This window comes from Phascolarctos cinereus, unplaced genomic scaffold (assembly GCF_003287225.1).
Source record: "Phascolarctos cinereus isolate Bilbo 61053 unplaced genomic scaffold, phaCin_HiC Scaffold_9;HRSCAF=440, whole genome shotgun sequence".
NCBI classification, from domain to species: domain Eukaryota; kingdom Metazoa; phylum Chordata; class Mammalia; order Diprotodontia; family Phascolarctidae; genus Phascolarctos; species Phascolarctos cinereus.
Genome location: NW_027556402.1, coordinates 2,703,483 through 2,727,316, shown reverse-complemented (window position 1 = coordinate 2,727,316; position 23,834 = coordinate 2,703,483). Strand labels below are relative to the sequence as shown.

Here is a 23,834-nt window from a genome sequence, read left to right as displayed (position 1 = left end):
TCCCCAGTGTCCACAGGCCTGTCTTGTCTTCTGGGCTGGAAAAATGACTCCCTGTCCTCTTTCTGAGCTTTCTCTATCAGAATTTGGTCTGGTGCATTTTCTGAGATGTCGTGGAAGGGGTGTGTTGGAAGAGCTGGGTAGAAATGCTGACTCTGCCTCCAGGGATGTTGTTTTGACAGCTGAGTGGGGGTAGGAGAGGCTTGAAGCAGGCCGACCCACCATCAGGCTGCTGTAGCAGTCCAGGTGTGAAGTGATGAGGACCTGCACCAGGTGGTGGAAATGTCAGGGGAAAGAAGGGGGTGTACGTGGAGAGAGATCACAAAGATCAGACCACAGGCCTTGGCCACAGATTAGAGGTGGGGACAGGGGGATGAGACAGAGTGAGGGACTGAGGATAACACATGGGGGGGTGAGCCCAAGGGTATGGGGGGAATGCTGATGCCCTCCACAGTCATAGGGAAGGCAGGAGCGGGGAGGATTTGGGAGCAAAGATAACTCTCCATAACAGCTCCTTCCATGCTATGCATTCACTCTTTTCCACCAAAAGATAAAAGGCCAGTGCTGTGGGTGGGGGTGAGGGGCAGGGCCCTTTTCTTATGAGGCTTCTGTGTTTTCCTGAGTTGGGCTGGGTTCTAACTGCACTGAGGGGCCCACTCTCAGGCCACACAGGAGGCCAGGGATTGGAGTGAGGGAGTGAGGAAGGGACCACACGGCCACTGGGGTCAAGCCGTGCCCCAGCTTTGATGCCACTAGAAGGGACAGAAATGAGAACTAGATGAGGTTGGGGAACTGCTCACAAAGCCTGGCACAAAGCTTCAGCTTGGTAGTGCGGGGCATCCGTTTGTCATCCAGACCTCTGGGGAGGCGTTCCTCCTCTGCGTTCTCCTGCCACCTCTAGGGGCAAAGACAACCAAGTGAAACTGCAATATGGCGGCCATCCCCAAAGAGTGTCCAGGATGCATGACTCCAGCCTCCCTCTTCCTCCTCCTCCCAGACCTCTGCCCCCTCCCTTTGGAATGGGAGACTATTGCGATGCACAACAGCAGAGAGTGGGGGAGGCGGAAAAGCATTGGAGTCAGCCCCTCTCTGGGCCTCAGTTTCCCCATCTGTCAAGTGGGTGAAGGGTTGGACTCCAGGATCTCCAAGGTCATCGTAATGGTCCCCTGTTTTTGCCAGGGAATTTCTCTTATTTACCTCCTCTCTGCCCTTCTCTTTATCTTTGTTGTCCTCTCGCCTGCCCTAGACTAGGTTTACAGGGCTACCAGGCCCCAGATGTAGGGACAACCCTGGAGGAGTTGGCTGTGAATTGTCGTCATAGCAGATTCCTGAGTTTTCCTCCCCCAGACCCAGGTGCTTAAACCCAAACCTGAACGTTGAAAGAAAACAAAGTCCTGGATGTGAGTACCGCTTTTTACTTCATGAGCGATGGGGGGCTTCCCCTCAAACCAAGGTGGCCTTCCTCCAAGCACTGTTTTATGCCAAGTGTCTAGGAGCTACTGAAGGAGGAAGAGTGGGCAGGTGCATTTCATTCATCACTTTTCCTCAGTGCCATGTAGGCGGCAATCTCTGATTAATGAAGACTGGCTGGAGAGGTGCTAGATCAAGGTAGACCCGCTCATACATTTGTTTCTTCTCCCCGTCCCTTGTTTGGGAAAGGCGCAGGAGAGGGACCCAACAGAGAAGGTGGGCTGATTCCTGGGAGAACTCTGGAATAGGTCAATAAAGCAGTGGTTAATGGACATCTAGGAAGGGAAGCCATAATTACCAACAGCCAACCTGGTGTCAGCAAGCACAGGCCATGTCAGACTCACCTTTATTTCCTTTTTGACAGGATTGCTAAAGTAGCAGATGACACAGGTCACCTAGGCTTTAACAAATCTTTTTGTAAAATGTCTCATACTGTCCTGATGGAGGCAGCTGGGTGGTGCAGAAGCAGTCAGGTGGTGGGGTGGATAGAGCTCTGGCCCGGGAGCCAGGAGTTCAAATCCAGTCTCAGCCACTTACTAGCTGTGTGACCCTGGGCAAGTCACTTATCATCTGTCTAAGTTCTTCAACTGTAAAATGAGGGTAATAATAATATCCCCCTCTCAGAAGTTTTGTGAAGATCATTTATGAAATGCTTATAAACTGTAAAACATTAGGTAAATGCTAGGTATTATTATTGTGATGATATGGAGAAGATGGATTAGACGAATATATTCAGATGGATTCAGCACTGGCTGATGGCTGGGTTCGAGGAGTAATTACAGATGGCTTAATGTCAATGAGGCAGGAGGTCTCCAGTGGAGTGCCTTAGGGACATTGGAGGACTGGGTTCAGTCCTGGGCTCTGCTGCTTAAGAAGGACATTGATGAGCTGGAGACTGGCGAGAGGCAGCCAGGATGGGGGAGAGAGCTTGAGTCCATGTCATCAGAGGAGTAGTTGAAGGGATTGGACATCTCCAGCCCTATGTCATAGGAGGATTAGTGGAAGGAATTGGGCACAAGAATAGTCATCTGGAAGTATCTGAAGGGCTGACAGATGGGAAGGGATCAGCCTCATTGCTCCAGGAGCGTGGGGGATGGCCCACAGAGGCCAGTTTGGGGGAGGTCAGGAAAGCCTTCCTAACCATGGGAATTGCCCCACAGTGGGGCGGGCCACCTCAGAAGGTGGTGGGGGCCTCCTCTTTAAAGGTCTTCGGACATAGGCTGGACATCTAATTGTCGGGAATGTTATGGAAAGGATTCCTTTCACGAATGGGTAGCAATAAATTATTGGCCATTGAGGTCTCTTCCACTTCACTGGTTTTCCCAGTGATTTTGGCATTAAAATATCAGAGCATTTGCCTAAATCAGAATAAAAACTCCCCATGCCCCTTTCCCCTGAAGACCCCTGGGCTTCCTGCCTTGCCCATATAGTCATTCTGCCCTCCATGACAGCTCTACAGAATGGCCACAAACTGGTGGTGGTAATGAAGGGTCTATGCTAGGAGGGTGGCGGGGACAGGCAAGGGAGACATCAGGGGCCACCTTGGTGGCTTGGCTTTGGGAGATCAGAGGACCTCAAGGAGAGGCTGCTAGGAGCACAGACGGATCCTCCCAAGTCTTCCCCAGGTGGGTGAGCTCCCTCCTGTGCCAAGAGTCCTTTACAACACCCAGAAAGGCCAAGGAATCTGTTGTGTGGGAGGAAAGAGGGCAAGACTGGGCCGTGTCTCGGGGGCCAGCCCACACTGGCCTCTGCTGCCAGTGCTGATGAGCATCTGCAGGGGATGGCATATCTGGCAGCTGGGAAGCCCACGGAGCTGGTGGGCAGCAGGGATGGGTTGTGCCTGAGCCTTGGAACCAAAGGCTCCTGTAGACATCAGGCAGCCAACACAACGAAGAGCCAAGGAGCACCCCCTCTAGGATGTCGGTGCTAAGAACCGCTGGGGCCGTGCCGGACCCCTGACTCACAGTCGGAGGCACTCGGGATCACGTCTAGGAAGGCAGGCCGGGAGATACCAGCTTTGGCCATCCCTTAGAAGGGGCGGGCGGGCGGACACTTTGTGCTCTGACCCTGAGGACAGGGAGGGGGAAAGGGGAGAGGACGCGCTATGGTAGATGCAGGGGCTTAGACCGTCATCTGAGACCACAGAGTCACAGATCGTGAGCTGAGGAAGACCTTGGGGAATGTCTCGTCCAAGATCACTGTGCAGGGGAGGAAGCCAAAGCCCAGGGAGGGCGAGAGACTTGGCCAGGGTCTCCCTGGCTGATAGCGGAGAGGCTGGCTCGGACAGTGGGTCACTGAGGTAGGAGGAGCCTAAGGCGCGCCCCACAGTTTTGGACGTCCGTCCATCCATCCACGTTCGTTAAGTGCCTGCTATGTGCCAAGCACTGTGCTAAGAGCCAGAAACACAAGAAGAGGCAAGAGGCCCTGCCCTCAAGGAGCTTCCAATCTAAGGGAGGAGACCAGAAGCAAATAACTCTACACAAAGCCAGCTCTCCACAGGAGCAACAGGAAATGCAGTAGAGAGAAGAGGGGCTGGGAGGGCTTCCCTGAGAAGGTGGGATTTTAGCTGGGACTTAGAGGAAGCAGGGCGGTCTGTGGTCAGGGAGGGGAGGGAGAACACTCCAGGCCTGGGGGCGGCCCTGAGAGTGCCCTGGGCCCAGAGATGGAGGGGCTTGGAGCAAAGAGCAGGGCAGCCAGGCATAAGGAGAGGTAGGAGAGGCTGGTGACGAAGGGCTTTGAATGCCAAACAGGGCATTTCCTAGGCGGTCCTGGAGGCCGGAGGGAGCCATGGGAGGTGACCAAGTAGGGGGATGACATAATTGGACCCGTGCTTCAGGACAAGCATTTTTGTGGCTGAATGGAGGATGGATTGGAGGGGGAAACACGAGGCAGGCTGATGACCAGCAGGCATGAGTTGACAGGCCCTGCCCCTGGGCTGGGACAGTGTCAGAGGAGAGAAGGAGGGTATTTGAGACATGCTGCAAATATGGCAATCCACAGGCCTTGGTAACAGATTGGCAATGGGGGGGGGAGCTATTGAGAATCCAGGATGACTCCTAGGGGGTGTGGGTTATCCCCGACAGTGTTAGGGAAGGGGGGCTTCGGGAGAGAGAGAATGAATTCCATTTTGGACATGTTAAGTTTAGGGTGTTTACTGGACATGTTGAATTTGAGATGTCTCTGAGGCTTGAAGGAGAAACCAGAGCTCAGGAGAGATGCTGGGTACAGGAGTCATTTACGAGGAAATGTGTCTTGAACACAGGGGGCCGATGGTGGATGGCGGGTGGCGGCAGCAGTAGTGGCAGTGATGGTGATGGTGGTGGTGGTGGTGGTGGGAGATAGGCAGAGGGACCAACAGATGGACAGACAGAAGCAGAGAGAGATATGGACCCATGGACCCAGGACAGACTGGGGCCAGGGCTAGGACACGGATGATGATTTGGGCAAGAGGAGAAGGACAGAGCAACATGATGGACATGGTGCAGACAGGCTCCAGGACCCATCCCTTCTTGGGCCAACAGTGTCCATGCAGATCGAGGAGGTCTTTGAGTTTAGCCACAAAGAGATGAGCTGTGAAGGGCTGGGAAAGGAGTGGGAGGGGATAAAGTGAAGCCACTGAGGATGGATGGCTTTTTCTAGGTGTCACTGTTAAAGGGATCATAGGTATAGGATGAGGTTAGCTTGAGGGGATGGTAGGGTCCGAGGAAGGCTATTGAAGAATGGGGCCGATCTGGCCTGGTCTGAAGCCAAAGGCAAGGGGCCATTGGAAAGGGAGAGATTAAAATTAGGCTAAGAGAGAGAAGGGGTTGATGGGAAGGGCAAAGGGAACGAGGGCACACATGGAGGGCTTGGTTTTGGCAGGGGGAAGAGTCACCTCTTTCAAGACTAGACCAGACGAAAGAGCTTGGGGGGCTGTGGAAGGGATTTGAAGTGTGCGGCTGGGTAGAAAAGGGTCTCCATATTTTCAGTGACAGAAGGCAAGGCTTTCTGCTCAGGAGCGTGGGTGGCGTGTAGGTGGTTAGAAGCTGAGTCTGGACAGGGAATGGGCCGTGCCATAGGACAAGAGGGAGAGACTGAACTGGTTAACTAAAGGTTGGAGTCTTTTGAAGGAAGAGAGTGAACCCAAAGCCTGGAAAACCAGGGAAGAGTGTAGGGCTGGAGGTAGGAGTGAGGAAAGACTGGCTTTAGGAGAGGGCACACAGGGACAGCTGGAAGGACTGAAGGTAGTGGTCAAATAGAGAAATTGTGGAGTAGTGCACCATGGAGATAATGGCCAAGTCCAGGCTATGGCCATCCCTGCACGGATGGCTGAGGTGGAGAGGAGGCGAAGACCATGGGAACTGAAGAACTGGTGAGCAAGGGTAATTTGATGGATCAGCAATGTAGACATTGGTGTCCCCAAGGCTAACTGTGTGGTTTGGGATGGAGGGAGTGGGGAGACTGCAAGGTAGGTAGTCCTTGAGGAAGGAAGGAGAATGGGGCTAATGGGGTCGGCAGCCACTGAAATCAGTGTCATATGGCTGGAGGTGAGGGCCAAGAGCTGGGTCAGTCCCTCTCCAGTACATCCGGATAGGTGATGGGAAGTGGGACGGTGGCAGGGGAGGGTCTGGAGGTGACCATGGGAAGCAAGAAGCAGCCTCCCCCTCCTCCTCCTCCTCCTGGCCAGTGGACAGAGGGCCACGAGCAAAGGGACGTCCAGTGCTGGAGAGGGTGGTGGCACCTTCTGGAGAGAGTCAGGTTTCTGTCATTTGGAGGAACTGGAAGGATGACAGAGAAGAGGTCTACTGTGAAGAAGGATGTTTGTTAATGAGAAAGCAGAGTGGCAGAGGGCACAATGGAAGGGGAGGGTAGTGTGAGCTCGGGCCCTCCAAGGGACGGAGCTGGCCTGGGTGGGCAGAAGAGACTAGGGGATGGGACAAGGCCAGGGAAGGGGCCTTTGGTAGCCTGTGCTACCTGAGAGGGATGTGGATGGATGAGGCCACAAAGGAGGAGTGAAGGGTTAGCACTCGCCAGGAGGGGCTGCTGCCTTGTCCTCTGGAGAGGAGCAGGGGGTGGGAGGCGTTGGGGGAGGTCCTGGGAGGGGTCCTCCATCCTCGGTGGAGGAGGGCCCCGTGGGGACTGTTCTCTAGGAGAAGACCTTGGGCCTCATCCCCCAAACCCAGCCGTTCTCCCCTCCTCTCTCGCCTCGGGTCCTGGTCTTATATCTACTCCAGCTCCTGACTTATTTGAGTAGGTCAGCTGAGGAGCAGGTGCCCCTTCCCTTTTCACAGCCTCCTCAACCTTCTGCCTCAGCAGCAGACAGGATGGATCAGGTCGGTACCCAAAGCAAGACCCCCAGGGCCACAAGACCTCCTCAGCTCTCCCCTCCTGACCTGGCTGTCCGTCCACACAGTGGCCACGCTAACCCAGGCCCTCCTCACACCAGCTGGGCTATGACAGCGGCCCTGCTTGGCCCCCCGCCTTTGGGCCCTTGCTCTTCAACCTCTCCACCGCCCAGCGGCCACTGAGATCCCTCTGCATGTCCCATGACATCATTGCTCCACTTTGCCAGTAGGGTAGAACATAAATCCTTTTATTTGGCTTTTAAAGTCCTGGGTCTACTTCTAGCTTTGTTACCCAGGACTTTTCTCCTCTCACACCTTGGCTCTAACACACACAGGCTACTTCTCTCTCTCTCTCTGTCGTCTCTTTGTCTCTCTGCTGTCTGTGTCTCTGTCCTCTCTGGTCTGTCCGTCTGATTCTGTCTCTCTGCCTCTCTGTTTCTCTCTCTGTCTTATCTAATCTTGCTTGGGCAGGGTTTTTACCTTCTGCGTTAAGTCTTGACTCCCCTTCCCATTCTCTCTGCCACAGTTTTCATTTCTTCTCCATTTTTTTTCTCAAACGCTCATTCCATTTAGACAAACATGTTTAACTCTTGCTTGCTTCATCTTTCCCGAGCATTCCAGTGCAGAATCTCCACTGCGCTTTCCTCTGAGATATTCTGGAGTCATTCTCTTCTATATCTGTGTCTTCAGAGACCTCCCCCCCCCCCCCCCCCCCCGGCCAATATCTCAGGAGGGTGGGGTTCTTTTGTGGTCTGCCCTTTCTCCCAGGGACTTGGTGTGAGGGTTGGCCTTCGTGGCCCTTTTGGAGGCAAGGGCTGGCTGGTCCTGTTGCATCCCCTTGGGGTGCTGAGGGTTGTGTTATTCCGAGTTCTGGGGACCTTCAAGCTTTCGGAGCCCCCAGAAGGGTCTGATCCAGGGCGGATTGCTGCCCTCTGGTCTGAGCTCGAGGAGATGCTGCTGGACTCTGCCCCTGCCAGCCGGCTGGACTCTGCTGGTTCAGTGGCAGAATTCTGGGCCCCCCTGCGGCCCCCACCCTGGTTACTCCTCTGAGGGCTCGGCTGGACGTGGGGAGTGAGACCCTGCCCTGTGCCTGGGCTTTGAGCCATGCTGCTGCCGCTGGTGGTGGTGAGTTCTGATCTCTGTTGTCGGTACACTGCCCCGTGCCTCCCTCCCGGGAACGCAGCTGCCCTGCACAGTCAGTCCCTTTCTCAGCCCTCCCTGGATCTGGGGTCTAGAACTGGGCGGTGGGTGATGACGCTGTGTATTGTGCTCTTGCCCTATCCCCGTGGGGCCGCCTACAGATCTCCTGTGATGATGTGGGCTAGACAAAGGACTTGTGAGGGTTTTTTTGGGACTTCCTCAGGGTTCGATCTGGTGCATTTTATAGATCTGTCTGACGGAGAGGGCTGGTGAATGGGAGCTCAGCTGCATCGCTTCCTTCTCCTCTGCCATCTTGGCTCCATGTCCCTTCCCACTTGTTATTTTCATTGATTCCCTTGAGATTTTTCACTTTTTGTTCCTTTGGATGAATTTTGTTGTCATTTTTTCTTGCTCTACAAAATGAATTCTTTGGTAGTTTGATTGAAATGGCACCGAGTGAGTCAATCAATCTTGGTAATATCGTCATTTGTATTACACTGGCTCAAGCTATCCACGAGCGATTAGCAGTTGTCCAGCATTTAGTATTTCTTTATTATTCTCCAGTGACATCTTTATTTGTGTGGGGTGTTTTGTCATTGTATTTATAGAGTTCCTGTATGGGCCTTGGCAGGTAGACTCCCAAGTATTTTATGTTGCCTGCAGTTAAATTGAATAGAATTCTCTTTCCATCTCCTTCTGCTGGGCTTTGTTGGTCATATACAGAAATGCTGATGGTTTGTGTGGGTCCATTTCGTATCCGGCAGCTTTGCTAAGCTATTATTCCAACTAGCTGTTCATTGACTCTCTAGGCTTCTCTAAGTAGGCAATCCTATCATCTGTAAAAAGTGATAGTTTTGCCACCTCTTTGCCGATACTTTCAATGTCTTGTCTTATTGCTAGAGCCGGCATTTCCAGGACCATATCAAATCGTAATTGTGCTCATGGACATTCTTGATTCACCTCTAATCTTTTTAGAAAAGCTTCTGGCTTATCCCTCTCACAGACAATGATTTTAGATGATAGGGACAACTTTTCATTTTAGGAAAAGCTCCATTTACTCCCACGCTTTCTAATATTTTCAGTAGGAGTAGCTGTTATATTTTCTCAAAAGATTTTTTCAGCATCTATTGAAAAATCATATCGTTTTTGTTGGGTTTGTTATTGATATGATCACTTATGCTTACAGTTTTGTTACTGCTGAACCAGCCTCGCATTCCTGGTATAAACCCAGCCTGGTCAAATACGTTGCGTTTGCTCTTCGGGAGGCGTCCTCTCCTTGCTAGTATTTTATTTAAAATATTTGCATTTTTTAATTTAAAGAACTTAGAGAAATTGGTCTATAATTTTCTTCCTGTTTTTGCTCTAGATTTGGGCTAGAACATTCCTGGGGGTTTTCATTTGCGGTTTTCTTTCAGGAGGTGACCAGGAAATTCTTCCAGTTTCTACCGAGGGCGGTTTGGGTGCTGTGCAAGTGGCTGGTTTTAGTGCATTTGTTTATTTCCCAGACACTTAGCAGTGAAAGGGAAGGATGACCTAGCCCAAGGGCTTGAGAGGGCACCAGGGTCAGTGGAATCCTTGCCACCCCCTCCCCCACCTCCTTTAAGGCTAGGGACCCCTTGAACGCATTGGAGGACGTGACTGCTGATGGGGTCTATTACACGTGTCCATTCCCTAATCACAACTGGGCCCATGCCATAGCAAGACCATCCTTTCATTCCGTCCTGCTCCCTGTACAAGCTCTTCCTGACCTTCTCTTCTCTCCTCATATCTTTGCCCCGTCCCTATCCATGTCAGTCCCTGTCCTAGTCCCTCCTCCCCTTCCATGGTGTCCCACGGAGCCCCATTCTGTTATGAACGTCAGCTAAGGACCTTGACTCATATTTTACTGGAAAATCTGCTGTGGGTTCCTCCTTCTCTCGGTCTCACAGTCCCTTAACACGGCCCCTCATTCTCTCCTCTTCGCTCCCTGGATGGCGAGGAGGCGGCCTTTCTCTTCACCTCATCACCTTCTGTCCTCCCCAGCACGTTGCCCTCTTGTCCACCCCCTCTTTCTTTAATCACCATCTTCAATTATCTTTGCCCACGGGCTCCTTCTCTGCTGCCCGCAGATCCGCCCCCATGAAATCCCTCCCTGGATCCTGCGATCCTCACCAGCGGCCACCACCCCCCCCTTCCCTTCAGAGCTGAACACCTAGAAGAAGGCGCCTTCTCCTGTCGCTTCCGTTTCCCGTCCTCCCTTCTCATGGTTGGCGGTTTGGTGTCTGCTCTCCTAAGTCACCATTGGTGTCCTCGTGGCCAGCTCCAACGGCCTCTCCACGCTCTCAGTCTTTGGCCTCTGCAGCCCCTGCGCCGGGATTGCCTTCTCCTCTTGGCCCTTCCTCTGTGGGATCTGGGAACTCTTCTCCCTGCCTGACCCGGGTCCTCCGTCTCCTCTGCTGGCTCAGCACCCGCAGGACAGCCTCTAATTTCGTGCATCCCCCAAAGTTCTGCCCTCAGGGACCCTCTTTTATTTTTGCTCTCCACCTCAGTTACCTCCATTTGTCATCTGTATGCAGAGAATCCCCATCTGCTCCACCCCACATAGCCAAGCTCTTTGTTGCTGTATCTTGCTGTTTCTGCTTCAGCCAAGACACATTTCTTAAGTGCCTACGTGTGCCAGGCATCGTGCTAAGCGCTCCCCTTTATAGTCTAGCCTTCTTCCTGGTCTTCATACATGACACTCCATTTCTGCTTTCCAGGCCTTTGACCAGGCTGTTCCCTATGCCTATTATGCCCTCCTTCCTCACTTTTACTTTTGTAAAATCCCAGTTTTCCTTTGAGATACAGTTCAAGTGTGACCTTCTCCAAGGAGCCTTTTGTGATCCCTCCAGGGACCAGATGCTGGCCTCCATTTTGCGAATACTTCCATATGCACATGTGATCTCCCCTGAGAGGCTGTAAGCTGCCCAAGGGCAGGGACTCTGCTCCTGTCTCTGAATTCCTGGCACCTTGCGCAGTGCCCAGCACATAGGTGCGTAGGTCTGCCCACTGACTGTCCAAGGGGAAGGAACCAGTCAGGTGGAAGAGTATTATTGGAATGGATAGAGGAGACGGCAGAGGGTTGAAGGCGCAAGTGGGTGGGCTGGTTGACCTTGGCCAGGAGAGTCCCCCAATCACTCAGCCTGGAGAAGTCACAGAAGCTTTGAGCTGTGGGGAAGGGGAGAGGGTGGGGGCCAACTCCCTGGCGAAGTAGGCGCACTGGTACCTGAGGGGACAGGACAGGGAGGAACTTGGGAAGAAGGTCTAGGGTCATTTCAGCATAAAAGCTCATCATGTTTGCATCTGCAATGGCGACCTCTAAAGCAGTTAGTATAGATTACTTTGATTTGCTTTAGTTTGATTGTAGGATTGTTTCCCTTCCTTAGCTAACTAACGGCTAGGCTGGCACAAATCTTCCCTTCCGCTTTAGTGACCAGAGAGACTGAAAACATTTGATAGCAGAGAAGTTAGAATGGGAAATATTTCTTTGTAGGAATTAGGTAACCACAGGATGAAAGGCCCAGGACTCTTGACCGAAGGCCAAGTTTCCTTTTCCGACAGCTGGAGGGTGGGGGGGCGGCCTTCCAGCCTACTCAAGATCAGGCCCCCTTTTCAGTGAGCCTTCCCTCAAAAGTTCCCAGAAGGGTAGAACTGAGTCCTAATCTAATCCAGTATTCAGTCTAGCAGTTACCCCCCACCCCCACCCGAAACTCCCCTGCACATCCCAATGGCCAGCAGCTGAATGCTGCAAATCCACCTGTTTGCCTGTTCTAGCAATACTTCCCTATTACTGCAAAGCCTATGAATAATCACCAGTGTTATGAACACATAGTATCTTCGTGAATAGGGTTCTTCTTTTGCTGTTATACAATAAGCTCTGTAAACCTGTCAAACATCTCTAGTCACTGGGTGATTATCACCTGATTTCGTGGGCAATAGTCAGCCTTGCTAATTAAATCAAATGCCAAGGCAGTTTTGTGTCTCAGACTTTTTCAGATTTAAACTCAGCCCATGTATCCCCAGGATTTGTGTAGACTGAGAGGGCTGTGCCCTTACTGGGGGCCGTTTATTTTGTGGGTATCTTCACTTGTTGACATCTGTTCCCCGGAGGAATTTCCCAGCATGTTGTGGGCACATTTTGTGCTGCTGCGGTGAAGGACCTCTCTGCCATTCCCAGGGAGACCCTCACTTTGTCCTCGTGAGATTCAGGGAGCTTCTCTGGGGGCCTGAAGGCCGCCTATTCCCATGGTAGCTGCTTGAATCTTGGCAGGAAAACACCTGGCCAGGTTGGCAGGGAATCTGGGTCTCACACAGCATTGACCTCACAAGCTTCTGGGTTTGAGGCTGAGGAAAGGGCCAGTCATTTCTTTGCCTTTGGCCCCTTCTTGGTCTAGAGCTCTATTTTGGGAAAGGGTAACTGCTTGTCTAAGCCACAGCAGCTTTGGGGGCACAGGCCTCCATGACCAGGCTCCAGGGGGAAAAGGGAAGGAAACCACAGGAGGGTCTGGGGTGATGCAGCCTGCCAGGGAAGGAGGTAGGGCCCAAATTCTCCTGCTCTGACCGATGCCAATAGCCCACTTGAGGGCTAAGGACAGAGAGGGCCCAGGTGCCCATCTGTGCCCATCTGTGGTTCTGCTACTTTGCTGCACTCTCTCACCTTGCTTGAATTTTGCCTTTGATGCTCACGTCTCTTCATCTACCACCTATCACTGCCCCATCCCTGCCCCCTTCTCCTCAAAGATGAGAATACTTCTAACAACACCCCCCTTTCAGGATCACAAAACCCTGGACTGAAAGGGCCTTTGGGGGTGTAAAGAGCAAATGAAAAAACAGACTCCCCTTTACAGATGCAGAAACAGATGCCAGACTTTCATTTGGAGGGCCAGGTGAGCGTCTCTGTGGTCCTGGGGGCGTCATCGGGAGCCTCAGAAGAATGTTAGAACACCGGGCCACGCAGCCAGCTCAGCTCTCTGGGCCATCTGGGCGCCATCCCATGCATTTCCTACAGTCAGGCCTAGCTTCGGCGGGAGCCACACAGGACGGGGACCATGGTTGTATGTTTGAGGGGCACAGGGATGTTCAGAAGAGCAAGGAGGCTTGGAGAAGAAAGACCCTAAGATGAGATTATGGGAGAGGTTAGGGTGGGTAAGCAGATTTGAGAATCATCAGCATAAACGGTTGATGAGATCACCAAGTGAAGTAGTCTGGATGGAGAAGAGTAGAGCCCAGGACAGAGGGACACCTATGGTGAGAGGGAGTGATCTGGAGGGGCGTCCAGCCAAGGAGACAGGAGGAGCGGTCAGAGAGGGAGGAGGGGAGGGGGGGATCACCCAGGCCAAAGGCTGCAGAGAGGGCCAGGAGGACAGAGGGAAGTAAGAACAGTGTATCCCGTCTCTGGGACACCCACCTTCTCAGTGGGCACGGGAGGAAATAAAGAATGCTCACAATGGGCCCAGAAACAGAGGCGCACACTCCACCTGGTGAGGGAGTGACGGCTTCTCATTTAGATCCCACATCAGCATTTCAGGGCTGGGGAGCGTCTTGGCCTCCCAAGGAGCCGGCTTGTGCCCAAAGATGTCCTTTCCCCAACATGGAACTAGGAAATAGGCCAACGGGAATCTACCTCCAGGTGACCCTTGGGAATAGAAGATGGCAGAAAAACCCAAGGTGGCGCAAGAGCGCCCTCTAGGGACGACTGAGCGCAGCCTTCAGGAAGAGGGGGCAGGGGACAACCATCCTTTCACATAGCTTCAAATACCACATTTCTCTTGCTTTTGCAGGGGTTCTGGGGAGATACAGGGGAAGGAATGGTCAGAGACAGAGGAATCACATGACCGCCTGACCAGACAGGTGTAGTAGGCAAAATGAAAACACGGTGGGTGGTATGCCCACCTTGGGCTTCTAGATACTCTTACGATGAGGTGATTAGAGCCTGACATCGTACCTCACGGGTCTGTTTCTAAAATGGGCACATGGCCAGGAAGACAGGTTAAGAAAACAAACTGGAAAGGCAACGTAATGCTGAAAGCAGTGGGTTTGGTGCTGGGTACGTACTACCTAGATGACCCTTTCTCTGAACCTCAGTTTACCCGTGCCAGGAACCAGCCTTGGGAGTCAGAGATGACCCGTCGTCGTTCTCTTGCTCTCCGAATTGCAGCGGCATGGCCTCGCGGGCAGACCGCTGGCCTCCGGGCCAAGACTGCCTCGACTCCTGCTTTGGAGCGACAGGGCTGGGTGGTGCGGAGCAGCCGGACTCGGTTTTCTCAGCTGTCCCTGCCTCGCATGTAGGAAGGACCCAGGGAGATGTGCCCTCTACAAAGAGTCGGGCTTCCCTCTCCTCCAGGCAAAGCCCCCCTTGTCCGCCGCAGTAGACCTAGAGGAAGTAGCTGAGGGCAGAGGGACCCTAGTGTTGGCTGCTGCAGTCCCAAAGACCTGGGTTCAAGTCTTGTCTCTGGTGCTCCCTCCGCACCCTTCTCTTCTCTGAGGGCCCTTCTGGAGCACTGTCAGATGCACGAAGGAAAGCCCTCAGGGACCCCTCCCAACTGACCCCCGGCCACGCCCATGCCCCTCCTCCCACATGCTGTGTGGGAGGGCCAGTGTGCCCCGGGCCTTCCTAAACTCCGTGCTGGTGACTGCCAAGTCGTTGGAGCATGCAACAGAACGCTCAGAAAAGACTCTCTACAGACAAGTCCAAACTTTATTTAAAACTACATTTTAAGTTTAAAGTTACTAAACAAATCACAATGAAAAAATAAAAAAGAGAAGCAAGCCTCGAATCTTGGGAGGATCCCGCCGCTGCACCGTGCGTGCGACCTGCCTGAGCGGAGGAGGGGAGCGTCCCAGTTCTAAGGCAGCAGGTCACACACTGATGTACATTTTTATACAGATGGAAACATGTGTAGTTAGTGTGCCCTGGGAAGGTATGCACTGGTGGAGGGAGGGGGAGGCAGGCACCCGCGCGTCTCTCACGCGCTGTGGGCAGTCCAGTGAGGAGGGGCGGTGGCTCCCGCGGAGGCATTCCCGGGAAGCAGCGAAGCCCAAGGCTGGTCAGAGATCGCACGGAGGACTGGCCCCCTCACCAGGCTCCTTCAGGGTCTGAGGGTCCCCGGCCAATTCCTCACTGTGAGTCACGGCTAGTATTTCCTCAGATAAATGGTTACTCTGCTCCTCTGCTGCCATTTTCTTCATCAGATCTGCCTTTGGAGGTAGGAAAGGAAAAGGAGCGAGCCCCCAGGGATGGAACCAGAGGTCCGAGCAGCAGGGCCAGCAGCCACTGCCCGGCCTCCCCGCCCTGTGTGCACCCCCCGCCACCAGCCCCAGCGCTGGGGCCTCCAGGAAAGCTGAAAGCCAAGTACCTCAGAATAAACGGTCAGCTTCAGGGGCAAGTCCTCCACTCTGACAAAGTCCTCCTCATCAGACTTCTGACTTAAATGACCAGATCCTGCTTCCTGCTCAGAAGAAGCACAGGCCTGAAACCCAGCCACACCCCTGCCTGAGCTGCTCTTACCTGGATGCTTTCCTCCTCCAAAGCCCCTCTGGCTTTCACCCCACCTCCGCTCTCCTGCTGCTAAGGTCTTTCCTTCCTTGTACCCATGACTCTGAGGCTTTTTTAACTCATGGGCTCTGGTTCCCCCCTCTCTGTCCCCTCTTGGGCAGCAGCAAGGGAAACGTGCACGGATCACTGACCCAGCACAAGCTACCAAAATAACTTGGGAGGAACTGATAAGGAAGGTGAGGTGAAGCAGAACCCTCCCGTGACATTCAGGGTCTGGATTCCACTTGGCATGACCCAGTTTATTTCAGAGAGAAAGAGAGAGACAGCCCCCCCAGCGGGCGTTCCCGAGGACAGGCGATACATACATATTCATTGACTAGCACCGGCGATTCAGTGTCAGGACTTCCGGCCACCGAGCTCTCAGGAGTGTCAGAAGCAGATTTTGCCTGGGTGCTTCTGGGCACAGAGGCCTCAGCCTCGGCGATGGGTAAAGACGGCTTCGGCTCTTGTTGGGGCCCGCTGCCGGGCAGGGGGGACTCCACAGGGGGTGGGCCGAGGGACTGCTCTTTGTCCAAGATGTTAAGGTAGCACGGCATGGCGGGAGAGTCGTCGCGGGCCCCTGTCATCCAATCAGCCAACACAGCGTCAGCACCTTCATCCCTGTGCCAGGCACCAGGCTTGTACAGTAGGACGATGGGGATCAATGAACATTCACAGCCCGCGGGGTCTCCAAGTGAAAAGGTGCCCAACACTGCATGCATGGAAGTCACTAAAGGGACCTGAGAGATGACGCGGTCTCTCAAGGCCTGGAGTGTGCCTGGTTCCCTTGTTCTGCCCCAACACAGGACCCCAGCCTTGCCCTGGCGCAGCAGGGCCTAGAGGCGCATGCCGGCACAGGGCCAAACGCTCTCCTCCTCTTCACCGTTTTATTTCTCTACAAGGTTAAATATGTAAAAAAAAAAAACCAACCTATCGGGGCTTTCCACAGGGCTGCCTGTACAGACTAACCTGTTCATATTTACCACAAAAGACTTTCTAACCAAAGATCAGTAACAACCACAAATCAGATGGCGGTCACTCCAAATTTACATGAACCAAAAGCGCATCAGATTCATCTGAAACCCTCCAGGCTGTGCCCTGTGAGGGACGTGCCCAGGGACCACGGACAAGAGCGCGGGAACACCCGTGAGCCTCTCACCTCTCTGGCTGCTTTGGCCATTAGGAGGTTCCTGCTCACGTGGGAGCCCTTCTCTGTCCACGGGCTTCTCAAATTCACTCTGTAGAACCTAGGAGAAAACAGACAGTCACTGTGCAGATGGAAGGGGCGGTGTTTATGGCTGACTCGCAGCTGCCCCTCGCTTTCTACTGCACAACCATGGCAGCAGAGGAGGGCGAGGAGCTGTAGAGCCCCAGGGGCAGTGGGGAGAAACCAGCCCCAAAGTCAGGCTGACTCCTGTGCAGGTTACCACTGGGTCAGCTGCCAGATGACCAGGGCCCAGGGAGCTCCACAATGGGGCCCCAGAGCCAGGCTTGTTGGTCTGTGCCTGCCAGCTTTGGAGAGCCTTCCCACAAGACACAGGGAGCCCAGGCTTGTGGTGCACGCTGCTTTTTGACATGATGCTAGAAATTCCTAGGTCCCAAATGCAACCTGGCCCATCCCTGGCCTCTGCAGCTAATGGTTCACGGGAGGCTCTCTGAAGGAAGCGGGGGGCAATTCCTCCAACAGGGATTTCTTTCTTTCTTTGCTTTCTCTTTGCTCCTTACCCGGGTGCCTCGTGCCCACCCTGGACAAGCCTGCGGTCCCTTCCCTCTTCCCGGGCCAGAAGAGCATGCTTCTCTGTGGCCCTGCGCCAGCGAGGGACCAGCGCCTCATCCGGCTTTCTCCCCTGTGTGTGGTGCAGAGGCTGGCCTGCAGTCCAGGCTCGCCCCTGCAGGCCACCAGCCAGGCCTCGAGACCTTACCCCACCAGGGACAGCCCCTGCTGACCTGCAGGCTGAGGAGGGGGCCTGCTTGGCACATGAATGGGGACACGGTACCCCATGCCTAGCCCCTCGCATCATCCCTCCAGGGTTCGTGCACAATCATCTCTGCCCTGGTACCTGGTCCTGTTCATTCTCCTCGGTCGCTTCGTTGTTGGCCTGCAGGGACGTCTGGACATCCACAGGCCCTTCTTCAAACTCCTCAATCTCCTCGTCCTCATTCTCGTCTTCTCCGCTCCCATAGTTGGTCAAAGCCTGTGTTTCCGCTTTGGATAAATCTGAAGGGAAGAAGGCCCCGCCTGAGTCCCGCTGTCTCAGACACATCCGCCGCGGCTCCCTGAGCCCCCTCCCCACAACAGTTCACGGCCTCGTAGCAGGGGTCTGTCACTAGCTGAACAGACCACAGCAGAGGCCGCTGAGCCCGTGCACTTTCCTTTGACAAAGCTCTCTCCAGCCCTCTGTAGAACCCCATGATGCTGGGCCTGCAGCGGGCCCGAGGGGCCCCGCCTTGGAACCCAGCACCCTCATTTTAGAGGAGGAAGTACAGGCCCAGGGGGGTGGGGAAGGACTTGCCCCGTGGTCACATGGGGATGAGGCGAGATCTAACCCCGGAGCTAGCGCGCTCTTTCAGCCTCTGCAAGCCTGGAACAAACCCTAGCCACTTCTGGCTGTCCTACAACCCCCCACCAGATGCACGTGGGCCCTTCCCCGTCCGGACTCCAGGTGCTCCCTTCGCCTGCCCCGGGCTGCCTAGGACGCCACCGTGGCACAGAGCCATCCCCACCCCATTCCTCAGGGGGCACTGCGTTTTCTGGGACCCCAGTGCCAGACCAGCCACTTAGCCTGATGTGTCAAGGGATCCTATGAGGGTAGGCCAAACACCGAGATCTTCTGCACCCCAACGTGGTGTCCCCATCATATCAGAGGAGACTGACACCTCTGCTTTCATCTAAGTCCCTGATACAAACACTAAGCAGCCACACACAGACCCCAGGGCCGCCCACTGACAACCACTAGCGGCCACGGCCAGCCACACCACCACGTGGCACACACCTCCACCTTGTCCACTAGGACAGCATGAGACGGGCTCCACGCTTGGCTAAAACACAGTTAACTCTCTGCAGCTCCTCCCCATCAGCAGCTCTAGGGTAACCGGGCCAGCCAGGACTCTGTGACAGGGATTCCTCCCTTTTCTAGATGCTCCCTAACTCTTAACACTCTCTGTTCTAGAATTCAGCTGAGAAGCCAAGTCCAAGCACCATCATCTTCCAAAGATGGCGGACAGCGGCCCAACCACTGGCACATGAATGTTCTCCAGTGCATGTGGGAGCCTCCTCCCCTGCCCTGCCCTGCCCAGGGTGCCTCTGGCTCCCTCCAAAGGCACCTCTGAGAGGCAGCAGTGGCGTGCCCAGCCGCCCCACTTACTAATGGACACGGGGCATCCTTCACTCTCTTCATCGTCCTCCTGATCAGACACGTCAGACCTCGTGTTCTTAGAGGCCTCACCGCCATCGTACACCTCAGGCAGTGGTAGCAGCGGCGGAGGCTGTTTCACTGTCTCCGTCTCGTCCCTGTCCTAGCCGCAAGCACAAGGGAGGGATTAGCACCTGCGCTCCTTGGGACAGAGAAGTGGGGCCAAACAATGCTCAGGAGAAGAGGAGAGGCTACAGCGAAACAATTTTATGCAGCACTGCCCATCATTTCTGATCAGGAAGAAAGGAGAGAGGGAGTGGGGGCAGCGAGGTGGCTCAGTGGATAGAGCACCGGCCCTGGAGTCAGGAGGACCCGAGTTCAAATCTGGCCTCAGATACATGACACTCACTAGCTGTGTGACCCTGGGCAGTCACTTAACTCCACTGCCTAGCAAAATGCCAAAAAAATAAAAAATAAAATAAAGGAGGGAGCCATCAGAAAGGGCTCGTCAGCTAAGAAGGGATTCCGTGCTCAGACAGCGGGAAAACCTGCAAGCCCACCACCAACGGAACTACCGCTAACCCTAAGCATCGGTGGGCACTGATGCAGGAAGGCCACGGAATGGGCCAAAACCAAGGAGGGCTTCAACAACATACTTTGTCTTCATCATCCACTTGTCCAGCAGGCAAGCCGAGGTCTCCCTCAAGAACTCGTTTGGCCTGTGAGAAAACAATTCACGTTTTCAGTTCCTTTTATCCGACACGGTGAGGAAAGCACTGAGGAGCAGCTACTTGGCAACCAGCCGCTCAAATGTCCAGGGCGCTAACACGGGAGGGACGCAGCCAGAGTCCCAACGCTGGGCCCTGTGTGCTGCAGGGAGAAGGACCTTCTACTGACACAAAAGCACAGGCTGCAGGAGAACATTTCCTCAGCTGTATTTACGGAAGCACGACGGCAGGGTCAGCAAGTTTTCCTGTCATTTGGGTCAGGCTGCTGAGCCCGTACTGATGCTGCCAGACTTGGGCGGGCCTGGCCTGGCTGGGAATGGGACAGCAGTCAGGAAGTTCTGGGTTTCGAGTCCTGCCTCAGACACTTCCTGGCTGGGCAGGTCCTTCCTTCGTAGGTGGAGCAGGCAAAGCCATCCCCACCCCCATCTCAGGTGCCTCAAGTGCCCCCGAAGGGACATCTCAAGGTCAGGCAGGGCAGTCTGCCCTCGCCGATGCCCAGAGATGGCTGGGGCACTGAGCGGAGAGGCGATGAGCCCCAGAGCGGCCCAGGGATGCCTAAACCCAGGCCTTCCTGCCTGCACGATCACGCTCCTGCAACTGAGGTCACAGTTTCCCGACAGAAAAACTCAAGGATGGGGGAATCTCCAAAAGGCAGCCTGGCGTAGCACAACCCCTTCCCCCCCAGACTTGGGGACTAAAGTCAGGGGCCTTGCCAGCAAAAGGTCCTGGAAAGGGAAAAGACTTTGCCTCTTTCTGTCTTCCCAGAGCCTGGCACAGAGGAGGGGCTTAATAAATGGTGAGACTGACGAGTGACTGACAAAAATGGGTGGCTGTTATCTCCTCACCATCAACCAAAAAGGCTAACGGTTTTCAGAAATGCATGCCTCACTGTCCCAGGGTCCTGGCTTCTGAGCTGCTCCCTGGCCCATAGCTCCCTACAAAGGCATCTCTGAGAGGCAGCAGTGGGGCTCCCCAGCCACTCTACCTACTAATGGACACGGGCATCCTTCACTCTCTTGGCTTGTGCTAACTGGAGCCCCAGAGGCCCCCGCAGGGCTCGCCATGGGCAGCGGGGCCCTCAGGCCTGCTCCCCCCAACTCCCACCCTCCAAAGCAGGCTCGGCTGCAGCTCCTGACGACATTCAGAGCGGTCAGGGGCCGTTAAGACCCTGGACGCTGCAGATCGACAGAGGTCCTGCCCACGTGATCGTTCCACGCCAATCGATCTCCTGCCAGCGTCCACAGCTCGTCCACCCGCCTTCCCAAGAGCTCTGCCCGAGGCTTCCCACCTGGGGTCTCTCTGTATCCTCACAAAGGATAGCACAGAACACGGGCCAAGGGTAACGGGCCGATTCTCAAGGAGCCCAGGCACGTGCCAGGTACCTCGGCAGCCCCTCCCCACAGCTGGGATGGCCCACCCCCATTCATCTACCCAGCTGTGGAACTGGGCCTTGGGCACAGCTGTTCTAATCTAACACCTATCACCCTGTCTCTGGTCAGCCCCATACACACCACCCAGCCATGTCCCCGGCCTGGCCTCCCACATGAGTCTTCTTCTCCCCAGCTCCTTCCACGGTCTGCTCCGGGGACAGCAATCAAACCACTACCACTCCCTGTCCCCGTCTGCCTCGCTTCCCCTTAGGAAGGTGGAGAGGAACTCCCAGAATCCAGAGACTGTCATATCTGGCGTCTGTTCTCTCGGCATCGAGCACTGCTCAGCACGCAGTAAGTGCTGAGTAAATGTTATCCCATCCATCCATCCATCTACCCATCCATCCATCCATCCATCCATCCATCCACCCCTCTATCCATCCATCCACCCATCCACCCACCCATCCATCCATCCATCCATCCATCCATCCATCCATCCATCCATCCATCCATCCATCCATCCACCCACTCAGATGATCATGGAAAACGTCTCTGTGTCCTAGAAGCTGTTTCTAAAAACACACCACGACCATTTACCTCTTTTGCGTACGATGGCACCACGCCGGTGGTTTCCATTTTCCTCTTGCATCGCTGCTTGGCAGAGACGCTGTTACTGTCCAGATCCTGCATGAGCTTGAAGAAAGCCAGCTCATTAAACAACACTTCAGATATCTCCACCAGCAGGTCCTCGCCGCAGTCCTTCAGTTTTCGACCAGCAAATTTTGCCAGTGAATCCTGTTAAAAGACAAGTACCAGTCAAGTGAGGATGGCCAAAAGCAACTAGTACAGACAAAACATCCTGGGGAAAGGTGAAGGAGGTCTTTGAGAACAGCGCTTCTTAAACAGGGTCGGGACTCCATGGAGGCCTAAGAGGCACTGAAGGGGCCGCGGATGGAAAACGTTTAAGAAGCCCTGTTCTAGAATACTGGTAAGGCAGGCAGCTGTCATCCCTGGACCACATCAGAGTACGTCAGGCACTTCCCCACGACCACCACTGGGAGCAAGGTAAGCGCCTCAGGCATCATCAGGCTCTGATGATTGGGAGAGATGAGGTGACCGGTGCAGGGATCCGCAGGATGAGGGATGGGGTGGGACCTGCGTCTCATGGGCCCACTCAGTCTACCTTCAGTGACTCACCTCAGCTGAACTACCCAACAATGGGAGAAACAGGAGAACCCAGACGGTGCAGAGAGCCGCACACAGCATTTGCTCCTAACCTCAACACCATACCAAGTGTCTGCCTGACACCGCTAACCCTAAATGACGAGGATCCCCAGCAGGCACTTCCCCAAATGGCCAGCGCAACGGCTCAGGAAAAGAGATGGGGAGGATTCCAGGCCCCATCACGGTTCGCAAGCCTGAGTGACGCAGGCTGGGAGGTGACCTCCCCAACAACAGGCAGGTCTGGCAGCAGGAAGGTTTGGGGGCAAGACAACAGGTGCACTTTTGGACATCCTGAATCTGGCTGTCTAGATGAGAGCAGCCAGTGGTCAAGAGAGAGGTCAGGGCTGGACAAACCCATCAAAGATGGCAGGTGAATCCCCAAGTGAAGCCGTCTAGAGGGGGAAGAGACGAGGACCTCTAACAGAGCCTGCAGGGGGATTGACCAAAGACGACAGGGAAGAGTGGAACTGGGAGAGAGGATCAAGGAACAGAGAGTAGGAGGCTACTGAGAGGCCCAGGAGCCAGAACGCTGAGGCTAGAAGCCAGCGTGCCAAGAATTCAGAAGAGGGTGAAAGCAGCAGACATGGGGCGCTGACTTAAGGCCTCCTCCAGAAGTTTAGCCATGAAGAGGGGGAGAAAAATAGCCAGAGGGGCCAGAACAATCAGGGGACAGCCTTTGAGAAGGCGGGTTTATAGGCAGGCAGGGGGAGACTGAAGATGAATGGGAGTGATGCAGAAGGTGGGAAGGGGGTGAGAGGGCAGGAGAAGGCATCCAAGACAAGGAGGAGGGCAGAAGAGGAGCTCCATCTGCGCTAAACTGAGGCAAGGTTCTCAGCTGAAAGCAAGGGGGAGGGAGAAGGCATGGGACGTCTGGAAAAGAATGCAGGGAGAGGGTGTAGACCAGGGAAGTGGGGGAGGGGGTTGCTGGGTGGCAGGGAGGGCTGCGCCATCACGTCTCTGCAGCATACAGGTAAGACCAAGGGCGGCAGATGGTGGGAGCGATCGGAGGCCGGGCATCGGCAGGGCAAGGAAGGAAAGGACTCATGACAAGACGCCGTGGAGGGTCCAGACGAGGAAGGGAGGAGGGGGTGGCTGGTATGGGGCTAAAAGGCAGAGACTGGAGTGCCCATGCGTACAGAGATGGCGAATCGGTGGGTGACCCAAGATCGCGAGCACAACCACTGTCCTGTATGGCTGGGGTGGGGTGGGGGTTAGGATGTCTGAGAGAACAGCACTAGGATGGCAGCGGGTGAGCCCAAAGTGCCAACACGTGGTAGCTCTGGCCCTAGGAGAAGGCTGAATCAAGTGTGCCCTGTGGCTGGGTCCCCCTGCAGGGCAGAAGAGGATGACAGGAGAGCTGGTGGCTGTGGAGAGAGCTGGCCTGGAGGTCAAGAAGCCTGTGGTCGAGTCCCGTCCCTGGGGAGAGCTCAGGGCATGTGGGTGGCAGACGGTGAGTTCCTTACATGCTAATGAAATCATCTGTCCAGGTCCATACCCAACATGTATAAAAGAACAGAACTGTAATAAGTGGGTAAACAAAGAAAAGGCCTGCAGACGGGGCAGGGGAAATGAACGGCTGGGGTCTGATAGAGTTTATTAAAAACCAATGAAGACAATGAGGGGGGAGGGGGGAAGGGTCCCTTCCTTGCCAATGCCTCTGCTGAGGGAGCGCTGGA

General features: G+C 54.6%; 1 protein-coding gene across 1 annotated transcript in view; it reads right to left on the bottom strand.

The window, feature by feature from the left end:
- Nucleotides 1–14,628: 14,628 nt before the first annotated feature.
- The window catches only part of PCM1 (pericentriolar material 1), an 82,239-nt gene continuing 73,033 nt past the window's right edge, over nt 14,629–23,834 (bottom strand). Inside the window, 8 exon segments of the mRNA XM_078148557.1 lie at nt 14,629–15,146; nt 15,305–15,397; nt 15,810–16,063; nt 16,643–16,730; nt 17,544–17,701; nt 18,849–18,999; nt 19,493–19,555; nt 21,532–21,729. Of these exon segments, the coding sequence (XP_078004683.1) occupies nt 14,997–15,146; nt 15,305–15,397; nt 15,810–16,063; nt 16,643–16,730; nt 17,544–17,701; nt 18,849–18,999; nt 19,493–19,555; nt 21,532–21,729 (1,155 nt within the window). The 3' untranslated portion in view covers nt 14,629–14,996.